Genomic DNA, 17629 nt, shown 5'->3' with positions numbered 1-17629 from the left:
ACATTTTTTCTAGCATTTTCTCTATTTGTTTCTCAAAAGACACATATGTCTTCTGTATGGAATCTTTCACCCAAAAATCTTTTCTTTAATTAGTTAGTTAATTAATTAATTAATTTTTAACTTTATTTTTATTGCTGACACTATTTCAGACGTCCCCTTTTCCCTGCCCCACCTTGCCCACCTCCACCCAGCCCATACTGCATCCCCCCTTCCCTCAGGCTGTCAGCACAACGTTGTCTGTGTCCACGGGTTATGCATATATGCTCTTCGGCTAATCCCTTTACTTTGTTTCATCCAGCACCCCCCACCCCCCTGACAGCTGTCAATATGCTCCATGTATCCATGACTCTGTTTCTATTTTGTTCATCAGTTCATTAGATTCCACATGTAAGTGAAATCATATGATATTGGTCTCACTAACTGGCTTATTTCACTTAGCATAATAATCTCCAGACCCATCCATGCTGCAGCAAAAGGTAAGAGCTCCTTATTTTTTTATGGCTGTGAAGTATTTCATTGTGTATATGTAACACAGCTTTTTTATCCACTCATCTACTGATGGGTACTTGGGCTGTTTCCAAATCTTTCCTTTAAAATATCTCTGGAAATGCTATAAGAAAAATCTTGTGAAAGTATATGCAAAATCACTCTTGCATAAAGCCTACCTTTTAAAAAAACTATATGGCTTTGGAACATAAGTATCCTACTAACCACTAACCTTCAAAGGGGTTGCCTTGGGTGGTTCTATTCTTAATTCAAAGATGATGCAATTGTTCAAAACTCCTAGTGAAGATACATTTGCAGCCAGTTGAATTACAATATAAACAGTCTATTACCTTAGAATCACACTTTATTATTGGTTAAAATAATGCTCAGTTTGATCACATATTCATCAACATTGGCTCCAAGTGGTTTCCCACTATCTTCAAAAATTAAATCTATCCCAGAACACAAACATTTATCTTTATAAAAGAATGAGCCTCAAGCTTTAAAGGAAGTTCTCAAAAAGACATAGTTTTAAATACTGATCAATAGCACAAAATTTCAACCTCCCAAGACAACTAAGACCACAGTGAGGATGGCTGCACTCACTTGGCCTCTGAAAATACCAGTTTTGTGTTGCCATGGCTTCATTTACTTCAGAGAAATGGTTTCTTTTTGGCAGTAAGTTGCATCTAATGCCTTTTCAGGTTCTTAAAAAACACTGAAACTACTGCAGACAGAAAAATATCATGTATCTAAGTTTAATTGACTTGCTTTTTTTGTTTAAACAAAAGTGGGAGCTACAAATTAAATTTTTAACTATTTGAAGACAAACCATGTAGTAATATAATAGACTATATTTAACCAATCAATCCCTGTCCCCTCCAAAGAAGATCTTGTTCGGTCTTTTCAAATGATTTGGGACACAGAGGAGAGAATTTGAAGGGACACAGCAACGCTGGGTCACTCACATCCTCCTTCTCGTTTCCCACGGGCCTTCTCCAGCTAATCAAATATGCTGGGCCCTGAGAATACTTGGGCAATCATGTAGAGCATTCTAGAGAAGTGAGAGGTAAACGATTCTGCCTAGGAGATAACTTTTTAAAATTCATCTGGGAACTGGAGGTAGAAGAAGAGAAGAAATAGCATGAGTTACCAACCAACTGACAGGTGGGGAAAGATACTACCTAATTAACCCAAACAAGACCCAGTTTTGACAGGTTCCACACTCGGGCAAATTCTCTGCCCACGATTTTCCAGTTTCTTTCCTGTCATTTTCCAGTTCCTTTCCCTTACTTAGTCCTGCATTATTCCTGCTTGCCAGGTGTGAATACTGAGTTACTGTAGTAATTTTGTCCTAAGTGCAGATGTTGGCCAGAAAGTCTTTGGATGAACTTGAGTAAAGAAATCAGACATGTCTGCTGCATGAAATACACAAACATTTCATGGTATGAAGACCATTGTTAAAACTACTGGCATGTTAAGTTAAAATTAGTTCATACACATTTACCCATGGAAGAAGATAAACCTTCAGTGATATTTGAAACACATGCTAAGGTAATCCTTCTTTTTACCTTCTCCTTGGTATGGGGGCAGCAGTTGCATGCGTTTGTAGCACTTGGACTCGGCATCCTTCATTTTCCTTCGTCCTAAAACGTACAGAAAGGGCTCGGGCTCCCCGGTTGGACTGGTGTCATTTGAAGTGTTGGGGAGGACCAGGGCTGGTTGCTGCGTTAAAGACAAAAATCAGTTACTTACAGAGAGTACGGATGGGTGTGTACATAAATAAATGAAATAATAAAACACTTGAAAACATTTATTTTTTCCTCCTTCAAGCAACAATTGTGCATGGCTTCCATGGAGAGTAGTTTTACTTTATGACCAATAAGTGTTTATGTTGCATCTACAAATTCTACCTACAGATTCCATATTTGCATTCATCCCATTCAATATTGACAGTGTACAGCAGCCATACACACTCATGCACCTGTTCATCATATAGGACCATTTTGATTTTTACTATTGTTGTGAAGTTTAGATGTCAACAAAGAAAATAACCTGATTTCCAAACAATGGTAATGTTAAATCAACTTCATTTTTTTGGAACTCCTAAGAATCATTAATCATGTTATTAAAAATAGATATATTAGTGCATTAAATAAGCTTTTTAAAATTGGATTTCTTCAGCTGACCTTTATTTGCATGTACATTGTGCACTGCCAAAAATTCACCCCATTCACTCCGTAGAACAAACACCTCTATTCTGAGATATTCTGCCTTGAATAATTGGCCTGAAGCTTCTTAGTTTGTTTGATCAGCATTTGACCTACATGGGGTTATTCATTTTTATTGGTGAAAATCAATGTAAATCTTGAGTATTTCTTTCAACTGTTTTGCATTTTTGGTCCAGGCTGACTGACAGTAGTTTTGTCCGTCTCAGTTCATCCTTGTCACCATTGTGGGCCCTTGTTTATTGATGTTGTTGTGTGTGTGTCTACAAAGATCACTGTCTAATACATCATCCTAAATTGTATTCATAGAGATGTCAATTTCTTTTGTGGTTATGATATTTCAGTGGTGTTTTAATCTGTGATTTTTTAAAATATCCAGGTTCTGTATGGTCTTTTTGATCAATAAACAGATTGAAAGAGTTTCAATGTTTAAAAAAGATGGTGGCCCAGAAACTGTAACTCAAATTCACATGTCTAACATGAAAGACATTTTATCCAGAACATTATTAACCTTCAGTATTAATTTACAATATAATAAAGAGACGTCTCAAATTAATACTAAATTTTTGTAAACCAACAAGGCTCACATTTCTGGGTAAATGTAATACTAAATTAAATCAAATGAAGTTTTGAGGGGAGATTTCTTAACAAAATATTGAGATAATGATAATTTTGAGGAACTTAGTTGTAGCTTCTGGAGAACAATGTCTACTTCTACTATAATATCCATTCACTCATACCAAAAACATTCCTCCATATTTCAGCATTCTTCATTCACATAGCTTAGAATAATTTTGTTTTACTTACGCATAAAAAGATGAACAGTATGAAGCACCAGTGATTAAGTGAGAAGGACATCTTTCCTCTCGAACTTGATTTTTTAATTCCTAGAAAAAAGAACAAAAACATTTAAATTGATATAGCTTTAATATTGATTATAGTCTCTCTTTTCCTTGTCTTTCTATTCCACTTGAAGAGAAGCAATGTCTCAAGTCACCCTGAATAAAATCCATGTAAGTAACAACAGTATGCTTGTAACTTCCCGCCCTCCAGAACACACACTTGTCTGGTTGTTGTCCAAAGTCCTCATGAAGGCATTCTGGAGCCACCTTGACATATCAAGACCAAAATAAAGAATTCAGAGACCTCGAGAGCAATCAGTGTGAACTTCAATGAATATGCGACATCAACAGCACTGCTGAAGATTTCAAAGGGAACATCCAGGAGCCTGAACAAATAAAATCTGTGGCTTGTAAAGGATTAACAGTCACATCTTCTGGGTAGTTAAAACGTCAACTTTTATTCAAGGAGTCTTATGTGCAGCCTTGAATATTTTTCTTTCCTACAAAATTTTCTTCAAGCTTCAAGTTGCTATTGAGAATGAATTTCTTGCACAGCAAGGACTCAGTATATCACTGAACAGGTCACCATTCCTACTCTGACCACAGCAGCCTGACACAAGCTGCTTTGTCACAGATGTTGACAGTTTTTCAGGACTGCAGACAATTTTACGTAAGGAAAGATAATAAAGGGGTAAAACTTTAAAAAATATATATTTCTTTTAATCAATGGGATTTGTGTGAAAACCATATTTTAACCAGGGGTGAGTAGTTGTTATGGCATCTAGAACTACAGTATGTTTATTGCATCACTTACAGATTTTACATATTCTGTTAGGTATCAATTAGCATCTACACAGTGAGCCAGATAGACTTGTCCCCCCGAGTAAGTTGTATTTAATTTACAACGTTTTTCTTTATTTACTAAAGAAGTTTGTAGACTGTAAACAATTTGGCATTGTGTGCCAAAATCCTTAAGATGTCTATACCCTTGGACCAGTTCTTTTCTCCCTGCGAAGGACAGAATCATCAGTTAGCCCAGGCTTAATTATGGATATATGGTTTACTGTGGTGGGGTTTGGAACTAATCTAAATGCTCAAGATAATAAAATTGTTGAACAAACTCTGGTACATCTACACTATGAAATACTATGCAACCATTAAAAATGTGTATTAGAATATTTAATTATGTAGATAAATCATTTATGGTACAGTATATTAATTTAAAAATTACACAGTAAAATACCATTTTGTAAATATATTTTATATGTGCACAGAAGAAAGGCTTCTAGAATAATAAAATTAATATTTTATTTCTTATTAAATAGCAGGCACTATCAGTGTATTACCATATTTTGTTGTGTATAATGTGCGCTTTTTTGCCCAGATTTTTTAAGGAAAAATAAGGTGTATTATACATGGGCTATAAATGTTTTAATTCTGTTTTTTAAAATTTTTATTTATTTATTTTAGAGAGAAGGGAAGGGTAGGAGAAAGAGAGGGAGAGAAATATCAGTGTGTGGTTGCCTTTCGTGCACCTCCAACTGGAGACCTGGCCCAAAACACAGGCATGTGCCCCGACTGGGAGTTGAACCAGTGACCTTTTGGTTCTCAGGCCAGCACTCAATCCACTGAACCACACAACCTGTCTGTATAAATCTATATTTTATAGATTTTATCTCTATATAAATTCATTTATATCTATATAAATTCATTTATCTATAGATAAATCATTCACAAGAGACTATTAGGGAGGGCCTGAATCTAACATGACTGGTGGGAGCCCAGTCCCCATATTGTAAGGAAGCCGAGTATGGGTGTTCTGATGGAAAGACCATGCATTGACTGCCACACAGGTGCTGAGAGAGACTTCAGATGATTCTAGGCCCCATTTTATATCGTCCAGAGGAAGCTCCAGACTTCAAAGAACAAAGTCAAGTTGTTCCTGGTTCCCTGTCTAAATTCCTGACCCAAAGAAATGGTGAGAGATTAATAAATGATTTTTATTGTTTTAAGCTACTAAATGTTAGTGTGACAATAGATGACTATAATAAAATATAGCTCAAGGGCTTCAGGTAAAAGATTAAGAAAGAGTATTTTGCTCCATTTCTAGCTTTACAACTACCTGGATGTATTAGTCTAACGTAACTTAGTCTTGTATTAAGTTACAATACTCTTTGGGCCTCAGGTTTTCCATCTTCTAATTGGGAAAACTGGACTAGGTTCCGTCCAGCCTTAGGATCCATGATTCTGTGATGGGGAATTTTAAATAAGGGAATATCATGAGGTGTGTTCAATGGATTCTTGTTGAATAAGTCAATAAAAAATTAGAAAATAATATAATAGCCATTAGCTTAATACCTTGAGAGCATTAATACTGACAGAATGAATGGAGTGGAAGTCATAATACTGATCATCCTAATCACACCAATGCATGTTTACAACATCCTCAAACAGAATGAGTTTCTACATAGAAAGTAAATATTTTTGCTTGTGGTTTGATAATGAAAAAAAACCCTAGAGCAGTTGTCACCACCCACCACTTCCACTTTACAGACACAAAAACAGTACAGACGATATTAAAAGTCACACAGTTAATATTGTACTAGCAAGTATAAGTTATAGGCATGGGAGGCCTTCAACATTGTTACGTGATCGGAAACTCTAGGATAGGGGTGTCAAACTCATTTTCACCAGGGGCCATATCAGCCTCGTGACTGCCTTCAAAGGGCCAAATGTAATTTTAGGACTGTGTAAATGTAACTACTCTATAAATGTAACTACTCCTTAACTAGGGGCAAGGGGCTCGGTGCTGCCACCGGGTAGAAACAAGGTGCCGGGTGGGATAAAACAAGGCGGAGGGCCAGATTTGGGCCTTGTGTTTGCCACCTGTGCTCTAAGGGCTTCTCAAGCCTGGGTGCTTATAAGAAGCACCTGGGAATTTTAAAAGCACACTGGTTTTTTGGCCTGTCACTCAAGATTCTGATTCACTGGGCATGGCCCAGGTGTTGGTAAGGAGACATCAGCTTCAGTTCCTGGGTAGTCGTCTGGCTAGATCTCAAAGGAACTTTTAGCTCTTCACTTTACTCTTGGCATCCCCTTTCCCTGAGCTCTCTACTGGAAGGGAAATAGAGAGAAGAAAGGGGAATTCTCTGTCAGGAGGCATTTGATATGCTTTTTTATTTTTAGAAAAAAACATGATTCTTCTTAACTGACCTGATGGAAATAGTTATTTTAAGGGAAGGAAATTATGTGAAAATTGTATGATTCCTCCTTCTTTCCATAGAGAAATCCAACTTTTATGTGAAAAATCCTGTATGGCAGAAGTGAACTGTGGATGCAGGAAAACATCAGGCTTGGAGGCTGTGACTCGACTGAACCATAATAAAGATTATACCAGGTGAGTGGGGATCAATTTATCATTTTCAGAAGCACCATCCTCTGTGCCCAGGAAACATGAAGATGACCATTAGCACTTTAGATTGGACATTACCCCTTGAAAGATGGTGTGTGTTAGTGAGAGAGAACGATGCTTTGTTTATAGGGATTGGAGTCGGACTCAGCCTTTGAGAACTCTGTGGCTGAGCTGAGGACAGAGGAAGGCCTAGCAGTGCCATCTTGGTTCAGATAAAAGCATGGCAGGGAGGGGTCCCTTAAATTCCCAGGCACAATTCTTTTCCTCAACTTTCTTAGATTGTCTTCAACGATACTGGCATTTGGACAGGAAATGATGAAATCTTATCTAGCATATTATTGAAAATCTAATTTGTGGAGCAATTCTCCCAAGAATTGCTGGCAACTCTGAGACTTGAGTTATTAGAAATATATTGTTACCTTGGAAAGAGAAGATCCTTCTAGGCTATTTAAGAACTAACAGACTTCCTAATCTCATATCATATAAATAAACAGATGCCCAAGTCCTTTTGGACCTTTTAGTACATATGACAAAAACAAAATGAAAAAACTTTCAAGACAACTCAGCAAAAAATCCCAATTTTAATTCAATCTAAAGCTTTGGAGTTTAACTTCAGAAACTAGCTTTATTTTCTTTCTAAAGACTTTGGCCAAGGCAACTTTTGAAATATACTTGGAGACGAAGTGGATAGCTAGGGGGGAAGAGGGTAGGAGAAGGTAAGGGGTGTAGAGGAGGTGGAGGTGGGGAAAGGGGGGTAGATGGGGTTGGAAAGAGACTGTGCTTTGGGTGCTGGGTGCACAGTGCAGATAATGTTTATTGAGTTGTACACTTGAAACCTCTATGATTTTATTAACTAATGTCACCCTAATAAATTCTATAAAAATACATAAATTTCTTATTTTCCAAATGGAAAATCATTCTATCAAGTGAATTTTATTTATTCCAGGAACAATGTTGCATTTGAAGACTATGTCTTTGACTAGGGACTCAGCATTAAGTAAATTATGTGAATGACATCAGTATATCTTGAAAGTTTAAATACCGAACTGAAAAATCTCTATGATAAAATTAGTAATAGTTCATTCTAATTCCAAAATGAGGATATTAATATGCTGAATATATAAAATATAGTCCCCTTACATCACTCTAAAGCTTCTCTATAGTAACATTAGACATTAGATTTATAGGACTTTTGCTAATTTTTTAGTATAGAATGGATTTTCAGAGATGATTCGGAGATATTTTTCTATGGGCTTTGGAGATATTTTCTCCCTATACGTTTCCCCATTGTGAGAAAAGGCATTTATTTATATTTTCTGCTCAGAGAGAAAGAGTAGCAAGTACTCAGTAATCACCTACATTGATGATATAAAAATGTGTCTTCCCTAAAAACTATATACCAAAGTCAGTAGGGTAGCATTTCTCTGCTCCACATTTTCCTGGTTCAGGTAACATGAGGAACTGAGACCTGTCCAAGGGCCACAGGGGTAGGTCCCCAGGAACTATTAAGGTGGGACTCATCTTTCACTGCCAGAAGCCTCCAGGCCTGTCTCCAGGTACAGCTCTGGGAAGACTGCCCCCGCCTCCTCCACCCCTGCTGGGCTTCCCTAAAGGAGCTTTAATCAGGCTTTTGAGAAAAGCTAGGGATGGCACAGCAGTTTGCCTATGTTGCATCAAATCCCTCATCTCTAAGCCTGGACCAAGAACTGGGGGGCCTCTAGACTGTTGACTGGGAGGGTGACAGGATTCTTTCTGGACAAAGAGTTGGGGAAGAATGATCCCAGAGGCAAGGACAATCAGGGAGCTGGAGCCTGCGGGGTTGGGGAAGACTTCATGGAGGAGGTGACCTGAAGCAGAGGACAGAGAGATAAATGTAAAAATATGCAAGGTGAAAAAATATATGTATATTGTTTAGAAGCATAAGCACATGTAATTTTAAAAATCATGGAGATAATAAGACATTTTAAAATAACAAGTAATAGTTGCCTCTGAATGGGAAGGGAATGAGCAAGGCTGGGGAAGGACTCATAGGGTACTCTTAACACTCTTCCTATTTACCTTCACAACAAAGCTGTGTGGTTCACAGCATCTTCATTATATTAAGGAAGAAACTGCATCCCAGAGAGATTAAGAGACTTATTTAAAGTTTTCCATTTAGTGAGAGACTCAAACCTAAGTTTTTCTGACTCTACAATGCATGTTTTCATTTTTCCAGTACTTCAACAATGCTTTCCTCATTTTAGATAAACATTTCTTTTGTTTTATGACACCAGAATTTGTAAAGAAAAACATTATTCAGAACCTTAAAAATATGCGTAACATGGGACTTTTGTAAAGTTTACACGGAATCAATGACCATTTGGTGAGTATAAACATGGGGGAAGTCTTCTGCTTCACTAAATCCAGCTGGAGATCCTAAAGTGTTTAAGATAATTGTACTTTTTGAGAACATGAATTACTGTGACTTCTACAGACCACCTGAAAAGCCTGATTGAAATCACCTCTCAGTTGGAGTGGAGGAGGCTCTTTGGTCACTCTTAAAGAGCTGCAGGTGGTTCGGCTGCATCTGCCCCTCACACCAGCAAGAATGTCAGATGATTCCCAGGAAAGTTATCTGGTTCTGCATAAAGTAGCAGTCATCAAATCTTTTTCCTCAATAAATAGGAACACTGACACAATTTACTTTCCTTCTAATGTCTGGTTACTGTCCTTAGGAACTGGCATGAAACTAATAAGCAGCAGAGCCTGCTGGGTAAGAAATAAAGCATCAAAGGCAACCCAGAGGCCCCATGAAGGCCAGGAGGCATGATTCCCACTCCCTAAGTACATGTCCGTGTCCAGTCCAGACACAGAGCTGCAAGTGATTTCTACATAATCTCAACTGTATCTCATGGCAGCCCTTAATGGAGACAGCAAATACAAATATATTTATTCCATAGATAAGGAAATGATGCTTAGATAAGTGGAAACTGCCCATGTTTTACCATATGTATAAAGGCTAGACATAGGACTAAGAGGCCTAGGACTTTGCCTTATCACCCATATATAAGTGCGAAAAAAGAGCTAGAATCCAAATCTTTTCACTCAAAGACCAGTTTCGTTTTGTTCTATCATGCACATTTTGTATATTGGTAGGGAAAAGATGAATTACTTAAACAGTGCTGGAATAATTGCAAAGCCATTTGGAAAAATTGAGTTTCTTCTTTATATTGTATATCTAAATAAATTTTAGGTGGACAAAATAAGTGAATGCGAAAACATTAAACATTAAAATAGTAGATAAAAATGTAAATATTTTTTATAATCATGGGATTGAAAGAAGCCCCCTGAGCATGTATGTCTCATGTTTTCAGCAAAACTGGTAGCCCCTTGAGGACAGAACTCGTGTTCTGTTGGTCTCGGTGAGCCTCAGCTGATACTTAGCAGAGAGCTTTGAACAAAACAGCACTTCCAAATTACTAGCAAATGGGCAAAACATTCTCTTTAATTGCCTTTTTAAACATAGAGATCCTAGAGATTGTTCCTGTATTTTTAATTCTAAGCCACAATAGTGAAACAAAATTGAGGTTAGCATAAAGAATTTTCCAGTAAGTAGATATTAAAAATCCAATATCTGGTTCAAATATATAAAATCTGATAATTAGGTAGGTTTCCTTTTGAAGTAGCAAGTTTCTAAGATTTCCATTCTAACAAATGTGCATATTACTGCCTAAAATGTTCTATAATGGATGCCCATATTTTATAGAAATTTATTCTAGGTGATATATTTATAGCTCTAAGACTCTGATTACAGCACTCTATAATTGCATGTTCTTTTTCCATATTTAAATATTTTTTGAAGTATTTTAAGTATTCATGGGGGTGACAACCACTCATTAAATAAAATGAAAAGTATATGTAAAAGGAAGAAGAAAATTGGCCCAAGTTCCACCAACTCAGCAATAACCACCTCCAATATTTTGGTCTTTTTTCCTCAATTTTTTGTACTTACATGTATAATTTTCTCTTCCATGTTATAATCAAATTATAAACTTGTGTGTCACGTGTATTTCACTTATTAATTTTATTTCTGCTCAAGGAGAAAATGCTTTCTTATACTAAGTAAGCAAATTTAATTTCCAGTTGTCCCATGAACTTACTGATTGTGTCGTGTTCTTCTTTCACAAGGTGCTCACATATGCAACTGATCTCACAGAATTATTAGAATATTAGACTTAGAAACAAAATTAATAAAAATAAAAATAATGTGTGTGCCTAATTGTCTCTAAGTAGGTAATAAGACCTATAACCTTTTTCAGAAAATTAATTCCAAACCCACCCATAATGAAGTACACTTTAAAGTGAAATTTATACCCTATTGGTTTCTACTGTAAAACTGAAATTTTTAGGACAAGTCACGTCCCCTCTGCAAGTGTCAGCCTCTTCATCTTTAAAGGTAAAAGGCCAATGTAAATATTTACCTTAAAGGGTTGTTTGGAGAAGTAAAGACATTAACACATGCAGTATATGTAGAGAAGTGCCTGAACACACACACAGGGTTTCACGAATGTCGACATAATTATTATTACTAAGAAAGTATTTGTGGTGAAATAGTAATCCCATGTCTTGAGGCTGAAATGTTTTTTCTTTTCCTGGCTTCAGTTAAATAGAAAATGATAATTATTTTTTGTAATAATTATCTTTTAGAAATTACTTAAACATTCCTATCTTTGTTCTATATGTTTCTATCTTCCCATTTGATCAATGCAAAATATGTTTGAAAAGATGACCTTTTAACACTGATTCCTGGCTGTACTTTTCTCTAGTTATTTAAGTTTTTTTACAAACCTGGACTTAGCATCTAATAGAAGTTGCTAGGCTACTAGGGACTCACAAGCTATCTTAAAAGCTACTTATTTGGATTTCTCAGAACTGTGTTCACACTAATAGATGAACTAATTATTCCATCAAAGGCAGAGAGGCTTTTGAATGAAGGTTGAGAGCAGAAGACGATGCAGAGCAGGCCACAGTGTGTATGCTGAACACAAAGCTAAAGGAGTCAGGAGCCAAGAACACAGTCCGGGTTTGCTTTGCGGGTTGCAGTTCATCGCTTCTGGGCATCAGTACTGCAGTGCAGTGTACGCACTGAGGTCAAGGCCGGAGGTTTTGGTCTAGGGATTTTAGTAAGTTTGTCCTGTGCAAGTTTAACAGCCTATTAGGAATTAGAATGAAAAAATTCCTTCCTTTTCTTTCTAATGTTCTCAGAAACATCTTTATTCCAAGGGTTCTTAAACATGTCTTTACATGCACTGCAGAATGAGTGTAACTTCCATTCACTTATTTATTATTTATTTGGCTATAGAATATTTCAGTAATGGCTTCTAATATTTCCTTTTGGTCAATATTCCTTATGTGGTTTAGAGTCTTGTTTTATATTGAGTTTAAAAGTGATTCAGTACTCTTTAAAAAAATTTCTGTGTGTGGGGAAAAATCAGTGTGCAACCCTAGCGGAACATGTGATCAAATCTGTAATTCACCTTTTTGCTTCCATTGTCACTTCCAGACGTGGGAAATAAGGATGAGTGAAATGTGGTTAAAATCAATGCATCAATGGCTCTTTTGATGAGGAGTCAATATAAAGATGAGAAACCACTACTCCAAAAAGATTCATTGGCAGTAAAATACAGAAAGGGATTTTAGCATCCATCCATGTGAAATGGATTGTTGTTTTGTTTGTTGGGGTGAGGAAACTTGGACCCTGGGAGGGTGAGGAATGTGCCCCAAACGGCACTGCTGCAAAGGAGCAGAGCATGGAGAAGCACCACCTGCTCTGGCATTGACTCTTTGGTTTGCATCGGTTCATCACACCGCTATTTTCTGCTAGAGGTAAATGGTCAATACCCTTTCTAGACCAGTGTGAAGAAGGCGGAAAAAAGTAAAATGTTACCAATATTAATTCAGAGACAAGGAAAGAAAATAATTAAATTGCAGTTCATAATGAACATTTTGAATCACTTAGATTTGTATGTGGGTTATTTATTTAACTATGACAATTAAGAATGTTAACAAGATTTCAAAATATTTCAGGGAATAGGAAATGATGTGAACTTATAATTTATGAAATTTTATTTAATTCTGGCAGGCCATACAGTTTAAAAGTAGCAAATTATTGCAAAAGAAACAAAATGATTCCCCGTGTTTGCCGATAGTGAGACAATAAGGTGTTCTTTTAACTATATGTTTTAGAAATTTATTCAACAATATAGTTCCTTAACTTCAACAAAATTTTACTTCTTTAAAAGGAGAGAAATTGTCTCTGTTTGACTGTATAAGATTATGAACAAGTATAAGATACCAGAATTCTATCTTTGGGTCATGCTATTCCCAGAATACATGGCATTAGGTTAACTGTCTTTTGATACAAGTTAAGCTAAGTTATTCCAAAGAACATAAAACTATGGATCAGAATGAAATAGTTTTGAGAAAAAAATCTATTTTTTCATGACTGCTCTCTTTCTCCCAAATTTAGACTTGTATTATGAAACATATTTTTCTTTATAAAAATTGATCATATGCAAAGTAGTGTTCTAGCTTTAACAGAACTTCAGATTCACTCAATAACATATCTTCTTCTCTGTCAAATGGGTTACTTGGCAAAGAGGTGAATTACAGGGGATTATATATAGACATATACATATATATAATATAGTTGTCATATTAACCTATATAGTAAAATAAATATTCATATATAAATTTATACAAGTTTACAAATGTAATATATAATTCTATAAGTTAATATGTATTATGTACTGATCAGTAAAAGTATACATTTATATTTAAATTTTATATCTAAATATTGTGTATCTATTTACAGGGTATACTCAAAATCTTCATATAGTATACACTTTAATAATTTCCAAACTACACATGCTGTAAACTATAAAATATCATTTTAAAATTTAATTACTTAAGTTCATTTTATACTTGTTTACTCTTATGATTTTTGAGTAAATAAGTTTTATTTATTTTTTTAACATTCTCTTATTAAAGATAGCAAATAACTGAAGTAGATAGACATATTTTAAAAAAATGACTGAATGGTTTTCAAAAGAAAGTATCCAAAGTGAAATTTGCCCACTTCAAAATATTGTCTAGGAATAGCTTTGCAGATAAGCTCCTGAGACAAAAAGACAGCTCATAGCTATTATGAAAAAGAAACATAAGCAACAGAAGCAGCTCACTACGTAGAAGTCCATTTCTTGAGGACAGGGTTCTGTGCTACTTCATGCAGGCTTGCCACACTGGGAGAAGAAATGCTAACTTCAGGGTCAAAACAATGAAAATGGAGGCATTTTAGGGGAAAACAGATGTGCTCAGTTTTCATTACAGAGATGAAGTTTTTGTTATTCACTGACTGAAAGTGTGAATCTTTAAAATTTAATTTAATAAGCTTATTAAAGAAGCATATTAATAGAATGGCTTATTTGAGGTTCCAGAGTTCAAGACACCAGTGTCTACTGCTCTGAAATATTAGTCTTTTTTCATCAGAGTCTAAAATTGCTCAGTAAATGCTCTGATACCACTGATTAGTCCAAAAGGTAAGTCTATGTTTAAGTAAATCCTGCACACTAATAACAAATATTAACACTAACCACAACACTTTTGGGTCCACCCATAGGCTACTCATTTCTGCATCACCAGAGACTTGCAGTGTCTGGTCCAAAGTGCACCCTCAATAATGTTTCTAAATGAGATTCAAAATTTGAACAACAATAAAAAATGTTTAAAAAAATTTAAAATGTAATATAAATAAGCTCTAAAATATTATTCTCCATTTAAATAGAGCAACATTATTTTATTTAAAAATGTAATATAATTTTAAAAGGTTTTAAAATAATTAGAAATATATCTAACTCATATTTAGTTTTTAAGAACAAATTCAATACAAAAGAAAAGCCACAGTGAAATTTCCCAAAGTGAAAGTTCCATAACACTAATGTTCTATTTTCTCCCAAAAGACTTGAATAAGTCTTCTGATTTACAATCACTCAAGTTGCTAATTTAGCATGAAACTGATATATGTAGGATATTTGGCCAATTTTATTGGAGATTTTGTGAAAGAGGAATGTTTGGCTTTATTTCTATACAAAACCTTGGTCTTTAATTTGTCTTGGAGTAATGTTGTGTTCTATAGCTATAAACACTGTCCTGAAATGCGATTTAAAAATTAATTTATTTTAATGCTGGTTGCATATATGGATGAATCAATTAAGGAATGAAATTTGACAACTGAACGTAAGATAAAAATATAAGTATATATTTCATATAGTTTCAAAGTAAAACAATAATTTGAAGAACCATAAAGCCTGTATGTTTGATACTATGATTTTTCATTTATTTATTTACTTATTTTATTGTTGTTCAGTTATTTTTAAACCACTTATCCCATAAATGCCAGGTATAATTTAATTTGTTGTCTTTATTTCTTTTAATTTCATGTTTCAATGTATTGCATCTGGGACTTAAATAATTTTTATTAAAATGTAGAGTGATGGTTCAGATAGAACACTAGGTATTAGTATTTGTTGAATAATTGAATGAACAGCAAAATGACTAAGGTTTGAGCAAAGTCAGTGATTACTAATCTAAAATACAGTAGTTTTGAGGAAGATAGTACAGTAAAATTAATGTTAATATATGTGAGGGCAAATTGTCCTCTGTGTTTAGATTAACACTTTATACTCCCCATATACTAGCAAATGCCTAAAAAACTTCACTATTTGTACATTCTATAACAAATTTGCTGCTCTCTATTAGTACTCCTGTTTTACAGCATAAACTTGGAGGTAAATTGGTTAACCAAATCAAGCAAATGTATACTAATAAGTACGTTGATCATTATTCATATTTCAGACAGTTAAGTTCTTAAAAGAGCTCTTTTCCATTAATAGTGTCCCCACGTAATTATGGGGCAGGTCAACATAACTGTCCCTGATTATGGAAATGAGAAAACACAGTGGGAGATTAAGTGATCTGCAGAGGAAGTCTGTAGCAGACAGAGGTTATAAATTTATAAATGAAAATCTTCAGATTTTTGCTTAGTCTAAGCTGTTACCAATTCTGTTATTTTTAAGAATGGCAGATACATATGTGTGTCCCTTACAGTGGAGAATTCTCCTTAATCCTTTCCTGACAGCAAGGCCTATCTGGGGACTCAGCTGGTGACCCAGGTTTTTTAATTTTTATTTATTTTTTTTCCTTTTTAGAAGGTATATAAATTATGGAAGTACAGACTTTATTTTCCCCTTTTAATTTGACTTTAATGTCATATCATAGTGAAGAGTTGGCTCAATTTCATTTATTTGGAGTAATGTAATATATTAGATAGGAAGTCCATGATTTCCTTTATATAAAAAAGTGCTTAAGATCACCCATAAGTGGAACATTGTAAAATTCATTAAAAATCTTTAACAAGCTCTCCTATTAGCAAGGTTCTAGAGAGTATAAATGGCAGTTAGTCACACAAGCGCTGACACGGTTAACTTCTTTGACTGAGGAGAACAACACCATCTAGGAAAGCAGTCTGAATTTCCAGGAACAACCAGTAATACCAGATGATATTAAAAGCATCTCCCTATCAATACTCTTAGATCCTTATGTAAATTCCTTGTTCATTGATCAACATGTTCTGCACCTTAAACTTACAAATGTTATAGGTCAATTCTATCTCAATATAAAGCTGGAAAAAAATAAATCTTTTGCTCATTATAGAGCTTTCAAAACATGCTGGTGGTGATCCAGGAATCAGTGTTACTACAAACAATCCACAGGATTCCCACAAAAGCTAAATTTGAGGACCTCTGCCGTAAGCCACTTGGAGATGCCTGCAAAAAAGGCTCTCTAGAGAGAACATAGTGGAATGTAAAAGTTAAAATATTATTATAATTTATATTGTATTTAAATTACAAATTATATCATGGATAAAATGTTCAATTTTTATCTTTAATTTCATTTTTAATTAATTAGAATTAGTATATTTGAATTAATAACTCATTGATATAGCACTAGATGGATGCCAAATGTGACTTCACCCTGTGAAGGAAAATTGGCTTCAGCCAATGGTGGGATGGGAGGAAGGGAGGATGGGAACCTAGGCTGAGTTGCTGTTAAAGTCTTTGCAAACTGACATGGCCCTGAGATGCCAAATTATCACCTGTGGTGTTCCATGTCCATCTTGCATGCCGAATGACTTCAGGAATATTTCCTTTAATCATACATTGCCTTTACACAAAATAGAACCACAAAATAGAACCAAAAACCACAAACCATTTCACAAGATGGAGAGATTAGCAAATTACCAATCAGGGAGAGATACAAAAAAATATTCCTTTTTCTGGAATTGATTTTTATATACTCTTGAAAGCAATTTCAGAATTCCATGGAAATATGAATCTATGTGGTCATACAATTATGCATACATTTTGAATCCTTATTTCTTTCACTTCTGTTGTTCTTTTCATTGGTATTCTGTCAACAGTGAAAGCCACTGCTAATGAAAGTTTTAAGGTAATTAAAACAACCCAAAGATTTGGTGGCCAAAGTCTTAATCAAAATTCAGTGTAGAGCCCTGCCTGGTATGGCTCAGTGGGTTGAGTGCTGGTCTGTGATTCAAAAGGTCATTG

The 17629-nt window shown here is 35.1% G+C and overlaps 1 protein-coding gene across 2 annotated transcripts in view; it reads right to left on the bottom strand.

The window, feature by feature from the left end:
* The window catches only part of CALCR (calcitonin receptor), an 80014-nt gene that overhangs the window by 23044 nt on the left and 39341 nt on the right, over positions 1 to 17629 (bottom strand). For both annotated transcript variants that reach the window (XM_045828311.1, XM_045828312.1), the window contains exons 3-4: positions 3522 to 3601; positions 2058 to 2211 (exon numbers count right to left, since the gene is read on the bottom strand). In XM_045828311.1, the coding sequence (XP_045684267.1) occupies positions 2058 to 2211; positions 3522 to 3601 (234 nt within the window). The remainder of the gene's footprint in view (positions 1 to 2057; positions 2212 to 3521; positions 3602 to 17629) is intronic.

The sequence above is a fragment of the Phyllostomus hastatus genome, unplaced genomic scaffold (genome assembly GCF_019186645.2).
Source record: "Phyllostomus hastatus isolate PE091 unplaced genomic scaffold, TTU_PhHast_1.1 phas_scaffold_78, whole genome shotgun sequence".
NCBI classification, from domain to species: domain Eukaryota; kingdom Metazoa; phylum Chordata; class Mammalia; order Chiroptera; family Phyllostomidae; genus Phyllostomus; species Phyllostomus hastatus.
This window is presented reverse-complemented; position numbering and strand designations above follow the sequence as displayed.